Source organism: Lepidochelys olivacea (genome assembly GCF_965140295.1).
Source record: "Lepidochelys olivacea isolate rLepOli2 genome assembly, chromosome: 11".
Lineage (NCBI taxonomy): Eukaryota > Metazoa > Chordata > Testudines > Cheloniidae > Lepidochelys > Lepidochelys olivacea.
This window is the reverse complement of record NC_140421.1, coordinates 10,913,272-10,929,744: the sequence shown is the minus strand read 5'-3', so window position 1 is coordinate 10,929,744 and position 16,473 is coordinate 10,913,272. Positions and strand designations below refer to the sequence as shown.

The 16,473-nt window shown below is 45.2% G+C and overlaps 1 protein-coding gene across 1 annotated transcript in view; it reads right to left on the bottom strand.

Annotated features, from left to right (window-relative positions):
- PDIA5 (protein disulfide isomerase family A member 5) overlaps window positions 1–16,473 on the bottom strand; it is a 129,432-nt gene that overhangs the window by 85,682 nt on the left and 27,277 nt on the right. Inside the window, 3 exon segments of the mRNA XM_084642897.1 lie at window positions 552–644; window positions 5,006–5,051; window positions 5,833–5,916. Of these exon segments, the coding sequence (XP_084499023.1) occupies window positions 552–644; window positions 5,006–5,051; window positions 5,833–5,916 (223 nt within the window).

Sequence of the window (16,473 nt, the reverse complement as noted above, 5' to 3'; positions counted from 1 at the left end):
TCCCACTTAAACTGAGAGGAAGGCTGGTCTTGTGGTCACAGCACTGGGCAAGCACTGTGAAGATGTGGTTTCATTTCCTGCTTCTGCCATAGACTCCCTGCATGATCTCAGGAAAATCACTGAACCTCATTGTGCTTTATTGTCAGCCTACAAAATGAAAATAGCATTACTTTCTCCCAGCCTGTCTCTCTCATCTTTATTTAGACATAAACTCCTCATGGCAGGGACTGGTCACTTACTGGGTGTACAGCTCCTACCACAATGAGGCCCTGATCTCAGTTGTACTATTGCAATACCCCCAACAGTTTTACAATTCACTAAAAGTAAGGCAGCATGCTGCAGCAGAGAAAGGAGTCAGGAGATTGAGCTCTGTAGTTAATGTGAGATGTGAACTTGGAAGAGTCACTTAAACAATCTGTGCCTCAGTTTCTTCTTCTGAAAAGGGGGATAATGGTGCTTGCTCACTTTTGTAAACAGTTCACACACACACATTTCTTACTGACATTACATTAAAAATACAGACACACACTTCATGTATCTGGTTGAAGTACCTTTTCACTGTCAACATGCACAACATCTTTGGCTTCGGGATCCTCTTCCCACAATGGAGCTCCTTCTGGATCCTTTAGAAAGGCCACCACTGACTGCGATGAATGGAAAGACAACAAGGGGCTTTTAAACATAATTGCTAGCAGAACAGAAGGGATACCATCCCAAATGCCACTTTTCCGCTAAGCTGACTTTTCGTCTTCCCTTTCAGCAACAGCTTTTGCCATTCTGCCCTAAAGCCATACCCTTTAATGCAGCGGAGGGACCCTGGGTAGTGGAACTGATGCAGTTTATCTGAACAAGGGTGGAAGATGCTGGAGTTGAGGGGCTGTTCAAAGGCATGGACTCCCTGCATGACATGAATATCCCAGGTCAGCAGGGCTTGTTCTCTCCATACAGCTGATGGAGCCAGGGCAGAAAGAGGTCAAGAGATGGGCATGATCAGGTTAGAGGACACACTGCTGCAAGGATCCTCCAGACCGCAGTAGACTACTTCAGCGGAACTAGAGTCTGTAAAGCAGCTCCTCAGCTGGTCCGTGGCCTGGTGGGCTAAGATTCCTCCCTGCCTTCGAGACAGATTCTTATTCCATTCAAGCAGCTCACACTTGAGAAGTCTAGTGTACTCACAGCCACACATAGTTAGTACATGCTCAGCTCGTCAAATTAAAGTTTAGGTTTGAGCTCAACCAGCTTAGGTGGTGTTGAAGATTTGTCTACTTTAGACTTTTCAGACATGTTAGCCGACATATGCTAACACCCCACCTTTTATTCCAGTCTAGACAAGGCCTTAGTGACATTCTTACAACCCCTTTGCCTTCAGTGGGGCTGCAACAGTGTAACCGACTGGAACTCGGTACAACAATCTATTCGTGATGGGCAAGAAGAAAGATTGCGACTACTTCCAAGTTAGCTCTGAAAGGCTCAGAGGAGGGAAAAGCAGTATCTGTGTATTTTAGTTACTCAAGTCAGCAGACAGACCTCCTAATACACCTAGGGAGCAGATCTGCCGAGTAAGGAGACTTTACTTACTCAGGCACTTTTGGGAGAAGCAACACACATTACCACGGTGGTAACAGAGATGGGTCCCATCTAGACAGGCCAAACCATCTTATAATGTCATTGTAACTGTAGCATAGATAATACTCAGAAGCTGCGGGCAATAACCTCCCTGACCAGTGCTGAAAGAGGGCTCTATAACATGCGGGGGAGGTAGGGCAAGTGAAAGAGTGGGAGAAAGGGAGAGAGAGATCTTCTGCAGTTAAGAACAATACATTAGATTCTGCTCTCTCTTGGAGCTGCCAGAACTGTGTCTAGATCTCAATTATACATCAGGGGAAGAGGTAGGGGGTTCAACCTTTTAACGGCTATCAAGCATGATTTCAGGAATTCCCATGTGCCAAGTTCAGCTATGTAGAAACAGATTCCATGAGAGGATGAAGGATTAAAGGGATTTAATTCATCCAGCCTCTCTCTCGCAGCCAAAAAAAAGACGCTGTGTCATATTTTCTGGCAGGGGCACGCAGCATATTGCCTTCCACTCATTCCTCTGCTCGGTGGAGCTTCCGTAGTTCCTGTGCATTTTAAAAAAAACCTTTTAATCCCAAGAACATAAAAAGCAACTACAAGGGTTCCTGCACTCCCAGGTTAGGGTTGGAGATCTGGACAAGGTCCACCCACCGTGTCAGAGAGTCCATCACAAACACTGTGATTAAAAATACACTTTGATCTCGTAGCATAGACAGGACCAAGTTGTGCTTTAACTGTTTTCTCAAACCACACCAAAGCTTTGAACTTAGCACAGATGTAGCACAGTTCAGGAACCTAGTTTCCACTCTATATTGCAAGATCAAACCATGTTCCAACATGATTGGAATGCGTTACCTAGGGAGGTGATAGAATCTCCTTCCTTAGAAGTTTTTAAGGTCAGGCTTGACAAAGCCCTGGCTGGGATGATTTAATTGGGGATTGGTCCTGCTTTGAGCAGGGGGTTGGACTAGATGACCTCCTGAGGTCCCTTCCAACCCTGTTATTCTATGATTCTATGATGTACCCAGGCTCCCCAGCACAGTGGTGAGCCCCATATGAGCTGGTTGTTAACTGGCCATATTATGGAAAGTAAACTATAATGAATCAGGATTCTAATAAGAGGCTTATTATCCTTTAGATTTGACACATAAATCTTTCAGTTTTAAACACGGACTTGCAAGAGCAAACTTGATTCACAGATAATACCGGGACTAATTTACTGGACTAGCACTTCTGTGTATTCTCTTTGCTATTATTGAAGAGATTTGTGTTTTAACAAGTTTTATCCTTTACAGAACAGGAGAAAATTCCCTTTCAGGTAGATCCTGCAGTGGAGGTTTAAATTCCAACCCTGCATTTATGGCATCCTGGCCTTACGCTACAGAAGACTACAAGTTAGACAGCATGGTCAATCAATTAAAGCAGATGACTTGGAATGAAAAAAAATCCTGGTTTCTGTTGCCACTGAGTTGCTGTGTGATGTGGAATAAATCCCTTACCCTCTTTGTGTTTTAGTGTGCCCATCTGTAAAATGGGTACAATAACCTACCTAGCTGGGGTATTGCACAACTTAGTAGTTTGTGTTTGTAAAGTACTTGGAGATGCACGGCCGAAATGCAACTGAGGGAGATATATCACAGCCTATGCAAGATGAAATAGGAAGAGAAGATGAGCTTTAAGGAAGAAAGCCCTTGCTCTGAGTAGCAAAGCTAGTGAGAAAGTTTATGAAAATCATGTTGAATAATGGACTGATGCTGAACTGATGCATTTGGCAAGCTAACTTTAAAGACACTAAACTGGTAATAAGGAGTATGGTCTTTGAACATGGGGGCAGGATGGTTCCTGGATAACCTCTTTTCATCTGCACCAGGGCCAGATACCCCGTTCCTTGGGTCATCAATGAGTTGCTTACTCATCTTCAGTAGGCAGTGGACAGGGTGGATTGTAGGGCCATGTAATCCAGTCAATAAGGTCAGGGGAGGCCCAAGAAAGATATGCCAAATAGGGCAGTGGGAATGGGGAAAACTCCCAGCAGAAGCTGAGAGAATAAGTAACAGCCCATAATGTTTCAGAATGTACCTGCTCCTCTCCCTAGTAACAGCACACTAATCCCTTTGGGGGTATGCGTATGCCTTGCGGTTTACCATAGCCCATCAGCCAGCAAGGCAGAACCATTTCTCCCTTGCTGCGGCACCATTTGTAGGGGATATGGGGTGCTTCCTGGCCTCCGCCAAGACCTTTATTGAACAGGGTGGGAAGACAAGTGCCCTTACCCAACAAGGACTGAAGACAGGATAGTAGACACAGAGTGCTCCCGGAGGACCATAGATTCAGCCCTCTGCCCATCTCAAAGATAGAAAACATACGTCCCCTGGGAAATACTGGCTTTAAAGGGAACATGCAGGAGTGGGCTGAAAGTCAGCCAGTAAGCACAGATCTCACAGTGAAAGTTCATGTAACCCACATGCATCGAGCTCTGCAGGTTTGTTCATCTCCAGTTCAAAACCTGGCCCGAGGCAAAAGGGAAAAGTGAATGCCGTGGTGTTAGTCTGGGCATTAGTCTATGAAGTGCTCAGGAGAATCCCCGTTCAGAAGACTAAACCTGCTGGGAAAGCAGGAGATGCTGCAGGGCTGGATGGAGGAGCTGCAGCAAAGCTGCATAGGTAATGTTACTGCAGGTCTGGATCTGGTGCAGTGGCAGGGCTGTGGAGGGCCCAGCACCAGGATCAGAAGACATGTTGCCGGTTAGGATGTAGGTTCCCTGCCAAGGCTTCTTCGGGGCAAGCTCTGCAATGTCTGCCTGACCTACAGAGCTTTTAATCTGCTGCACCAAAATTCACACATTTATTTGAATTTTTGACAGTCTTTTTCCTTCTTTCATTGTCCCTATAGAATTTTGCTTCCTGTTGGTCTGTGTGAAATCTCCAGGAGGAAAAAGGAGGTCATTTTGTTCCCGCTGTGCTCAGGGCAGATCCATATGAATATAGGCTGCCAGAATCAGATCAGAGAAAAGGCCATTTCATCTCCCTTTAAAGCTCATATCTCGGCACTTAGAACAACAGAGAAAGTATTTTCCAAAATGCTAACACTATTAGTTACACACTGCCATTGACAGGATCTCATGGCAAAACAACATATTTGTTACCAGCCTGCAAGTAAACTACATTACAATTTAACATTGGTTCTATCTTGGTAATCATATCCAACTTTTGTGGTTATGTAGCTGACAGACGCATAGAGACGGAATGACCTAAAGGGTTTTTTTTTTTTTGGTTTTTTTTTTGGTAAACAGCTGTTTGTGAAATTTACCCTCTCCCTGCCGCCTCCTACACAAACTGCAAAAGCCAACATTTGTTTTTAATCCACATATGTCTCCCCATCCCCCCCCACTTTCCAGTGCCAAAAAAAAAAATCAAATATTTAAATTTACCTTCAGTGTGACAGCTCGGTTATATTCAGTGTGAAATGCACCATCCCTGTTGAATGAGGAGTGGGAAACAGTGTTAACTTTCAGGAATGTTGCTAGAAATCATACAGCTGTTTATCCTGGCATCTCGTTATCCAGAATAAAATTATTCTACTCAAATCACAGAACTGTGTGAAATGCACAGCAAAGCAATTTAAAAAAGGAAGGGGGGAAGCTCTCAAGTGAATAATTTCTTCTGCGAAGCCTTAATGAGAACGTTTAATAAAGGTATGATCTTCGGAGACGCAGCTGCTCAGCACCTCTTACATTTGCAATATTGCCACTCTTATTACGCGTAATAATACGCAGCACTTTTCATCAAAAGATCTCGAAGTGCTGAGCAAAGGATGTATGCATTATTTGAGATGGGGCAACTGAGGCGGGAAGTGTCTTGCCCAAGGCCACCCAGCAGGCCAATGGCAGAGCCAGAAATAGGTCTTCCTGGTCCCAGTCCAGTGCTCTATTCACTAGGCCACACAGCCTCCCTCAGATTCATACCTCTATTCATATAGGGCCTGATTCAGCAAAGCATGTAAGCATGTGATTACATTCCATTAAATTCAATACCTTAGTAAATTCACCTTTAATGAGACGTAGGCACATGCTGGGATGCTTAGTTGAATAGGGGCCTGGGCTGCTTTAAATGTCCAAGTGCACAGTGGCAAGCTAATAAGCTCCTGTATTAAAGTGCAGTATTATAGAATACAGAACTAATAACGAACGTCATGTGGATGTTGCACAGTAGCTTGAACAATTAGTAACAGCAAATCTCATCCCAAGCCTATACTCACTTATAATGCAATAATTCCACCCCTTTCTCCTTTGAATTAGGATCGGCTTTCATCTTCTTGCATACTTTTCGGCTTTCTGCATCACTGCAAAATACAGAGAGACAGGAAAATATATGGTTAAAAAACAATCAAAATGCATCCAACATTTAAAATAAAATGCATAGCTCTGGTTGCTCGTCAGCTTTGTTGTGATTACTGGTAGTTTAGGAACGTCACTCACTTAAATCTCGAGCAACAGTGTTTTCTATCAAAGTTTACAAGCATACGGGAACCTTGCTGCAGCCAACTCTGATTCTGACAGTTTGTACATGGGTGATAAAATGGGGACCAATAATTGCAGTTCCTGCCCAGATTCCTCTCTCTTAAAACTGAGTTTAGCTGCTACATGTTTTACTGTGTAGGCAGGGGTTCAGTGCAGGTGACTAAGAGAGATTCCACAAAGAACGTGTCCACAGCTTTATTGACAGGATTCGCGAGCAAACAGTGTTGCAGGAAGGGATTTGAACTAAAATCAATTTTTTGTATCTGGGTAGAAGGGAATTCCAGGCAAAAGGGGCAGGCAGTGAAGACAAGAGTGGGAAAGGGATAGAGGCTGAGTCAAAGGGGCAAGAGGGGAAGAAATTTTACAGATGTAGATGCTAATTCAGGAAAAAGAAAAGGAGTACTTGTGGCACCTTAGAGACTAACCGATTTATTTGAGCATAAGCTTTCGTGAGCTACAGCATCCGATGAAGTGAGCTGTAGCTCACGAAAGCTTATGCTCAAATAAATCGGTTAGTCTTTAAGGTGCCACCAGTACTCCTTTTCTTTTTGTGAATACAGACTAACACGGCTGCTACTCTGAAACCTGTAATTCAGAAAAGCATCCCTGTTCAGGACAGTAGTTCAGCATGTGCTCAAGTCCCATTGAAGCACATACTTAAGTGCTGTCCTGAATTCCGCACAAAGGTCAGAGTGGAGTTGCAAGGAGCCTTAAAGGTTGACGTGAATGTGAAAGGCAAGAGAAAGCCAATGAAGGAATTTTGCAGAGAGGCCAAAAATGGTCAGGTGGCATGGGAAAAGGAGGATTTGCATCGGCAATGCTATTCTTTGCATAGACAAAGACCGAGATTAAAAGGCTTTGAAACCTGTTCCTCAGCAGCCGGCAGCTGGTACTTTTTGCACTGATAAATCAATTTAGAAAATGAAAACGCTGAGCACCCGTCAATGTTGCTGAAATTTACACTAATTAGAGCCACTTATGAAAGCCTAGACGCATTGGGTATGTCTATACTGCAATAAAACACCCGCTGCTAGCCCATGTCAGCTGACTCGGGCTCAGGGGGCTCCGCGGTGTTGAAGTCTGGGCTTGGACTGAAACCCAGGCTCTGGGACCCTGCAAGTGGGAGGGTCCCGGAGCCTGGGCTTGGGCTCATCTCCGCTGCAATTTTATAGCCCTGCAGCCCAAGTCCTGCAAGCCCAAGTCAGCTGACAAGGGCCAGGTGTGGGTGTTTTGTTCCAGCGTACACATCCCCCATGGCTGCCAGGAGCCCCAATAAACGCAGTGTTTGTGACCGAGACTGTCAGGATAATGGTCTGTCTGCAACAACGGACAATAAATTAACTCTGTGTTGCAGATAAGAGCAAAAACTCTGTGTGCAGACAATTTCTGAACACGCTTTACAGATGGCATCACGTTAAAGAAAATAGTACTGACACATAGAAAAACTACATCAGAGTGTTATTCTGTGGATCCAAATTAGCATGTCTGTAACTATTCCCCCAATTTTTCAGTATCAAAATAGCTTGTAGTCTTGGGGGCTTACTAAATTCACATCCGCTCCTGGATTCACAGATCATGGCCAGTAACAGATTTCCCTATTCTTCACCTTCAGACACCAAGAGATCGCATGCTTGCTTCTCCAATACAGATCTCATTATGGTCAGCAACATCTTTGTTACCTCCAGGCTGGACTACTGTGATTCACTCTCCGTAGAACTACAACCGGACAGCACTCTAAGGCTGCAGCCAGTACCAAACAGGGCTGCCCATCTCATGAGCAAAGTGAGCTAGTGACAGCATGGGACCCTGTGCTCCACTCTCTGCACATAGAGTCTCGGGATGAATCATAGAATATCAAGGTTGGAAGGGACCTCAGGAGATCATCTAGTCCAACCCCCTGCTCAAAGCAGGACCAGTCCCCAATGTTTGCCCCAGATCCCTAAATGGCTCCCTTGAGGACTGAACTCACAACCCTGGGTTTAGCAGGCCAATGCTCAAACCACTGAGCTATCCCTCCCCTGAATGCAATTCAACATATTGTTTACCATCCACAAAGCCTTAAATAACCATAAGCCGAGCTATGGGAGATCTCCCCACCCTCTCTGGCCTATCATGCCACCTCCACTCATCCAAGATGCTCCGGTGAACTGACCCACAGGCCAGGCTCAGGGGAGCCGATGACAGGGCATTCTCAGAGTCCTAGCATCCAAAACTCACTCTCACCAGGACACTATAGCTGAGACATAGAGGGTACATCTGGACTAGAGCTTGTGCTGCTGTTGTAATTGGAGTAACTGGTTGCCAGTTAACACGAGCTAGCTAATGCCTTTGTACATGCTACTCTCGACACCCCGCAAACGTTAGTTCCAGGACACATACAACTGTGGTTTACCCTACATCTCAGCTTCATCTTAGAACAAATTTTGTGGAGTGTCTAGTTTAGCATGTACAAAGGTGCTGGCAACTCTACACAGCACAAGTTACAGTAAGGCCACAAGCTCTCGTCTAGACAGACCTTTGGATCTGCAGATAGTGTTGCTGTATATTTGCTTTCTGCTGCTGGGAATGTTTATCTTGGTCTGTTGAACAGAACACTGGAATGGGAGTCAAGAGATAGATTCCATTCCCACCTCTGCCACTGATTCACTGTGGGGAAGTCACTTAGGAAAAATGAGACTTTGGGAGCTGTTTGTAAAATAGGGATAGGTTTCAGAGTAGCAGCCGTGTTAGTCTGTATTCGCAAAAAAGAAAAGGAGTACTTGTGGCACCTTAGAGACTATGCTCAAATAAATTGGTTAGTCTCTAAGGTGCCACAAGTACTCCTTTTCTTTTTGAAAATAGGGATAGTGAGACTTACCTTTGAAAAGTTCTTTAGATTTACAGAGAAGAAGTGCTACACAGTATTGTTCTCCGATGGACGGGATGGCTAGGTATTAAAATGGGTGCCCTACGAATACCTGTAATGAAGATAACCCAATGCAATTCCAACTAACTCCACACTTACTTGGGCATCTATTAAACAATGGGAATACAAACAACAGGTGGTACCTGGTCAAAAACCAGCATCTAAAGCCTTGCCCACATATGTGTATAGATGCACAGGTGCAAACCCACTAGTATAGACAAGGAAAGCTATGATTTGCACTGGTGTTTCTATCCCTGGTTTCCAGCACAGGTACACCAGGCCACGAAAGTTTCACCTATCTACACTGGGGGTTTACATTGAACAAGCTACACCCATGGCTGGATCACAGCAAATCCCCAGCACAGATGAGGCTTAGATCTCCATCAGTAATTTTTTCATGCATCACTGCAGAGTCATAGCTTCACAGGTTCCAAGGCCAAGCTTTCAGCATGTCAAATGCACCATGCAGAGGCTTCATTAATATTTCTTTGGAAGAGGCAAAAAAACAAACAAGTCACTGAGAAGGGAATGCTGAATCTAGTTATTTTTATCTTTGCTCCTTCTGCTTATCTCCATGCAAGCCATAAAATAAAATAATCCGCAAGGTGTCGGTTGATAGTAACCTTCTCCAATACATTTGGTAACTGCCGTTATTCTTAACAGTAAATACCAACAGAGCTTCAGCCTCTGCACTGAGGAGATTTAACTCCTTTGGATTTCAGCCAGCAGCCTCTCTCTAATGACAAGCGCTTCACCTCTCACATGGGAAAGGATAATTAGGTCTCCAGCTCTTCCGATTTAATTATACTGTTTGAAGTGGAAAGGAAGTTCGGTACAGGGCTTGTTTAAAAAAAAAAAAAAAAAAATCACACACACACACAACTCCCAAACTGACTGCCAAACTTATAAGACATTAGAGATAAGGATCCAGGCTCAGGAGAAGTGGTTACTAGAGACATCTCAGAAATGTTAGCTTAAGTAATGAGGTCTTGAACTCTGCCCACATTAATACTGCTCTACTTCCTCATGCCGCCCACTTCTGCACAAATGTTAACCTCAGTAGCTCAGTGTCACACCACCGCTGACAAGGAGGAGGCCACAGCTTTATTTACAGTGTGTTCCACAAATGATCCAGCTTTATCTCCTGTGTTTAGCCCAAACCAGAGGCCAGAATATCCCCCTCCCAAAGGAGTGGGCACAACAGGAAACTTGCTGAAAATACCAACAGAGAAAAGGAAGCTGAACCAAAGTAGTACCATCTCACCACCTCCCACTACTCTGGCTCCACAGAAGCCATTAAGTGATCTATAGTTTGGGGGAGGGATAGGGCACATGGAAAGCCACCTTGGGAATATCCACCGAGCTTCCTGGCATCTGACAATGCTGCCCCTGCCAACATTAGCTTGCATGGAAACCTGCTTTGTATTGCTCACCTCCCCCCCACCCCCCACAAAGGCAATGGAGTTGGCCCAGGTGCAGGTGAGGAATCAGTGGAAACCCCTGAGGGAGATATGCTGCTGTGGAACTCTAGGGGCAGCGTGAGGGCATTTTGCCTGGGTGAGGTGGTGTGAAGATCCGTGAGCTAAGAGCAGGAAAGGGATATGTTTTCAACTCAACTTCCAGAGGGATGGCAAGTCAATGAGGTAGAGAAATACAGAAGGGTGTTCCCAATGCCAGGAGTTGCAAGGAAAAGGCTCTTGCACCAATTGTGGCCAGGCTGCATGGAGGAAGAGAGGAGAGGCCACTGCTAGATAACGGGGAGCAGAAAGACAAGGTCCAGGAGTTTGGCTGCAGCGAGCCCATGCAGGGTTTTTAGACACCTAGGAAATCAAGGCTGAATTGGATACTGACTTGAATATAGTGACTGGTGGTGGCGGCGCTATTGATCACCATCCCATCAGGTGCAAGTCTAAGATCCCCCTGGCAAATTCTGAAATCCGCAGGACAAGACGCGATGTGCTGGCTAATGTCCCCTCTCGCTCAATTCAGGGACCGCAACTTCCAGAATCCTCTAGAGATTTGTCTCCTCAGACAATGCTGACCCTTGACTTCTCACCAAGGAAGTCAAAGGAGCCCTATGCCTGCATCAGCTTCTGGCCAGAAAGTGACACTTTCTGGCTAGCAAAGGTCTGGGAAGTTTTTCAAACCCTCTTCTAGAATATGACAAAACTCTATGTGAAGAACAAGTTCATTTCTATAGCCCACAGTAAAACAATGCTACTGTGTGGCCAGGCTGAGCCATATCATCTTCACATAGCACCAGCACCTGGTTGTAGCTTGCTCTGGGGTCAACACTGGGCTCTGTGGTCAAGACAAGTCTGTAGCTGCACCTGATGTGGTCCCAGGCATAAGAGAAGTGGCTAACAAAGACGTCTGGGAAGCACTGTTTTAAATAAGGTCAATAACTCTGCCTATATTAACATTGGCTTGCTCCCACATATGCATATCCATGTACGCCCAGCTGAACCATGCACCCATATCTCACAATCTGAAATCTGGCTCAGTGACTCCTTCCTGTTACATTTTGTTTGCCAGTTCTGGTTATTGATACGACAGCAGCACCTACAGGCCCCAGCCAACACTGGGGCCCCAGTGTGCTAGGCCTTGTAGACAGACAGACAAACAGCCCCGCCCCTGAAGAGTTTACAATCTCAACAGACAAGACAGAGACTGAGTGGCCGGGAGAATCAGAGAGAAACAGTGATGGAGTGACTTGTCCAGGCTCACACAGCAGGTCAATGCCAGAGCTGGACACAGAACCAGTGTCTCTAACACCCAGTCCAGCATCTGATTCACTGGTTCACAATGCCTCTCAGATACACTTCAGATGCTCAAAGAAAATCATCATTCGGGACTGTCCTTCTGCCATCAGTGTTCCTGATCACTTTTTGCCTCTTCTCTTTAAGTGCTTCTACTTCCCCACAACGAGCCAGGAAAAACATGCATGCTACAGACCCAGTTATAACTCCAGGTTAAGTGGAGTTTTGGAACATCCCTTGGATTTGTCCTGCCAAATAGCTTCGAAGGCAGCCAGCATTCTCTGAGGTTGGGGTGCCCAAGCTGTGCTCTGTGTAATCTCCCAAAGCCTGCTGGTGTCGCTTTTCTGGGTTCCCAACCTCAGTGTACAGCCTTTGCAAAGCTCTCAGAGATACATGCTCTGTCCTGCTTTTCTTCTTTTATGTGCATTGGCTTGTTGCCATCCAGCGATGCATGGAGTTCAGATCCTGCTAGCACCTCCAGCCAGACATCCACTCGCACTTGTGATCCAACAAAGCAGCAACTGAAAGCGTTACCCAGATGCCAGAGACATTCACAATCCATTTCAACAAAAACATACATACTTGCAAGAGCAACTCTTAGATGCATCCTCTGAAACGAAAAGCCATTGCCAGTCAGCATCATATTTGTGACTATGACGTTTAGAAACTTTGAACACAACTGATTAGCAATGTGTTTTAGGCAGCATGTGATTTCTGACCTACGCCTTACAATCACCTTCCCTACACTAGAGCAAGAACCACACAATGCATTTATAATACAGCAGCTTGTGTACCGTGCCAATCAAAGAAAAGACATACCAACCCCCTCCCGCCAATCTCACCCCAGATGTAGGGAGGGGTTTGTGTGTGTATCATTATTAATACTTCCTAGTCTGAGGTAGCAGCTGCCACAACTAGTGCTGCTTACAGTATGTCACATTTATATGGATCCTGATATTCTGTAATGATCCCAGGCCCTTCTGTATCACTCTCCTGAGACAGATCTGAAATGGGGCAGCGGTTGTGGGGGGGTAGAATCACTTCTCAGAAGCTGTCAACCTGGCTGCAAGAGCTCTTCTTCCCCAAAGAGCTGTGCTAAGCAGCCACTAGATGATAATGGCTTACAGCCACTCAGACAGAAAGCGCGTGCATCGCTCTCAACTCGGACAGGAACTCAGACACTGTGACAACAAGAGCAGTATAAGAACCTATGTGGAACAGAACAGGCACAGACCCAGACAGCAGGACAGAGAGAAAATTTTAAACACGGGAAGCTTAAAATAAAAGGACTCGTTCCTTTATTATAAATAACATTTGCCATAGTGTGATGCTGCATTTTTCATGGAAATTAATTTACAAGAGAAGAGAGAACAACAGGTTTGCTTGTAACAGACAGAAATCAAGCAAGGGGCTGCGCAATGGTTAAAGGGTTTGATTTGATTTGATTTTGGGGACAGGGAGGTTTGAACTGCAAAGGAAAAATTGCTTCACAGAAAGTAAAAATCGGAAATGGGATTAGCAGATCAACAAGAATCCAGGGTCTCCTGTGGATTTTGGGGCTCGCCCAAAAGACAGCAAAACTCCTCCATCAGAGACCCACAATGCATCATAGTTCTCTATTCTGAACATTCCCCTGAAACGTGATGCGAATGAGAGAGGCAGCAATTTATATGCTGTAGAAAACCAGCACCACCAGCCTTCCAGTAAAAATGATTCTGTCGACCCTCTAGTCAATTAGAAAGCCAAAGAACCTATACAAACAAAATGGGGAGGAGGGGGATAGAACGTTTTCCAAAACTGAAGCTCGGGAGATTGTAACAGCAAAGTATCTTTAACCAAAAAAACAAGCACCCCAAGATAAAGCTAATGCAGGTGTCTTCACACACCAACAAACAAGAGGAGGAAAAGAACCATTTATACACCATGATCTTCCAGCTCTGCAGAAAGCCACAATGTTATAATGAATGGTATTTTCCTTGGAGTTCCGAATTAATAAGGTGGGATAGCAACACACAAACCCGCATCGAAATAAAACGGAGATATTAAAAAAAGCAATCAAAGGCTGTGCAGAAAGCAAGCAAGCGTCATTTCTTCTTTAAAAAAAGCGCCCCTCTCATTGTAAATTCTACTAGACTCCATCTAAACTGTTGGATCTTGGCCTAGGAGATTCCAAATTATGGTAACAATGTTGCGATCAACAGAAGGCGATAAGTATATGTTTGAATTCACATTAGAATTAAGTATATATTAAAATACTTCTAGGTAATATCATCCACATATACACAGAAGCTGTTATATAATGTATTATTCTTTGGTTGCGGCTTTGCACATGTATTCGATGAACTGGGAGAGTTATGGGAATAAAGTGTTAAAGTGGATGGGAATCTGGGAGGCAGTGACCATGAGTTGGTTGAGTTCAGGATCCTGACGCAGGGAAGAAAGGTAAGCAGCAGGATACGGACCCTGGACTTCAGGAAAGCAGACTTCGACTCCCTCAGGGAACGGATGGCCAGGATCCCCTGGGGGACTAACTTGAAGGGGAAAGGAGTCCAGGAGAGCTGGCTGTATTTCAAGGAATCCCTGTTGCGGTTACAGCGACAAACCATCCCAATGAGTCGAAAGAATAGTAAATATGGCAGGCGACCAGCTTGGCTTAATGGTGAAATCCTAGCGGATCTTAAACATAAAAAAGAAGCTTACAAGAAGTGGAAGGTTGGACATATGACCAGGGAAGAGTATAAAAATATTGCTCGGGCATGTAGGAATGATATCAGGAGGGCCAAATCGCACCTGGAGCTACAGATAGCCAGAGATGTCAAAAGTAACAAGAAGGGTTTCTTCAGGTATGTTGGCAACAAGAAGAAAGCCAAGGAAAGTGTGGGCCCCTTAATGAATGAGGGAGGCAACCTAGTGACAGAGGATGTGGAAAAAGCTAATGTACTCAATGCTTTTTTTGCCTCTGTTTTCACTAACAAGGTCAGCTCCCAGACTGCTGCGCTGGGCATCACAAAATGGGGAAGAGATGGCCAGCCCTCTGTGGAGATAGAGGTGGTTAGGGACTATTTAGAAAAGCTGGACGTGCACAAGTCCATGGGGCCGGACGAGTTGCATCCGAGAGTGCTGAAGGAATTGGCGGCTGTGATTGCAGAGCCATTGGCCATTATCTTTGAAAATTCGTGGCGAACGGGGGAAGTCCCGGATGACTGGAAAAAGGCTAATGTAGTGCCAATCTTTAAAAAAGGGAAGAAGGAGGATCCTGGGAACTACAGGCCAGTCAGCCTCACCTCAGTCCCTGGAAAAATCATGGAGCAGGTCCTCAAAGAATCAATCCTGAAGCACTTGCATGAGAGGAAAGTGATCAGGAACAGCCAGCATGGATTCACCAAGGGAAGGTCATGCCTGACTAATCTAATGGCCTTTTATGATGAGATTACTGGTTCTGTGGATGAAGGGAAAGCAGTGGATGTATTGTTTCTTGACTTTAGCAAAGCTTTTGACACGGTCTCCCACAGTATTCTTGTCAGCAAGTTAAGGAAGTATGGGCTGGATGAATGCACTATAAGGTGGGTAGAAAGCTGGCTAGATTGTCGGGCTCAACGGGTAGTGATCAATGGCTCCATGTCTAGTTGGCAGCCGGTATCAAGTGGAGTGCCCCAAGGGTCGGTCCAGGGGCCAGTTTTGTTCAATATCTTCATAAATGATCTGGAGGATGGTGTGGATTGCACTCTCAGCAAATTTGCGGATGATACTAAACTGGGAGGAGTGGTAGATACGCTGGAGGGGAGGGATAGGATACAGAAGGACCTAGACAAATTGGAGGATTGGGCCAAAAGAAATCTGATGAGGTTCAATAAGGATAAGTGCAGGGTCCTGCACTTAGGACGGAAGAACCCAATGCACAGCTACAGACTAGGCACCGAATGGCTAGGCAGCAGTTCTGCGGAAAAGGACCTAGGGGTGACAGTGGACGAGAAGCTGGAGATGAGTCAGCAGTGTGCCCTTGTTGCCAAGAAGGCCAATGGCATTTTGGGATGTATAAGTAGGGGCATAGCGAGCAGATCGAGGGACGTGATCGTTCCCCTCTATTCGACATTGGTGAGGCCTCATCTGGAGTACTGTGTCCAGTTTTGGGCCCCACACTTCAAGAAGGATGTGGATAAATTGGAAAGAGTCCAGCAAAGGGCAACAAAAATGATTAGGGGTCTGGAACACATGAGTTATGAGGAGAGGCTGAGGGAGCTGGGATTGTTTAGCCTGCAGAAGAGAAGAATGAGGGGGGATTTGATAGCTGCTTTCAACTACCTGAAAGGGGGTTCCAAAGAGGATGGCTCTAGACTCTTCTCAATGGTAGCAGATGACAGAATGAGGAGTAATGGTCTCAAGTTGCAGTGGGGGAGGTTTAGATTGGATATTAGGAAAAACTTTTTCACTAAGAGGGTGGTGAAACACTGGAATGCGTTACCTAGGGAGGTGGTAGAATCTCCTTCCTTAGCGGTTTTTAAGGTCAGGCTTGACAAAGCCCTGGCTGGGATGATTTAACTGGGAATTGGTCTTGCTTCGAGCGGGGGTTGGACTAGATGACCTTCTGGGGTCCCTTCCAACCCTGATATTCTATGATTCTATCTAGAGAATGTTTAAAGTGGATTATTAAGCACTAAATGCAAGAAAACGGAGGTTATGTTTATTCAATTTTAGCAAATAACATGAATGTTAAC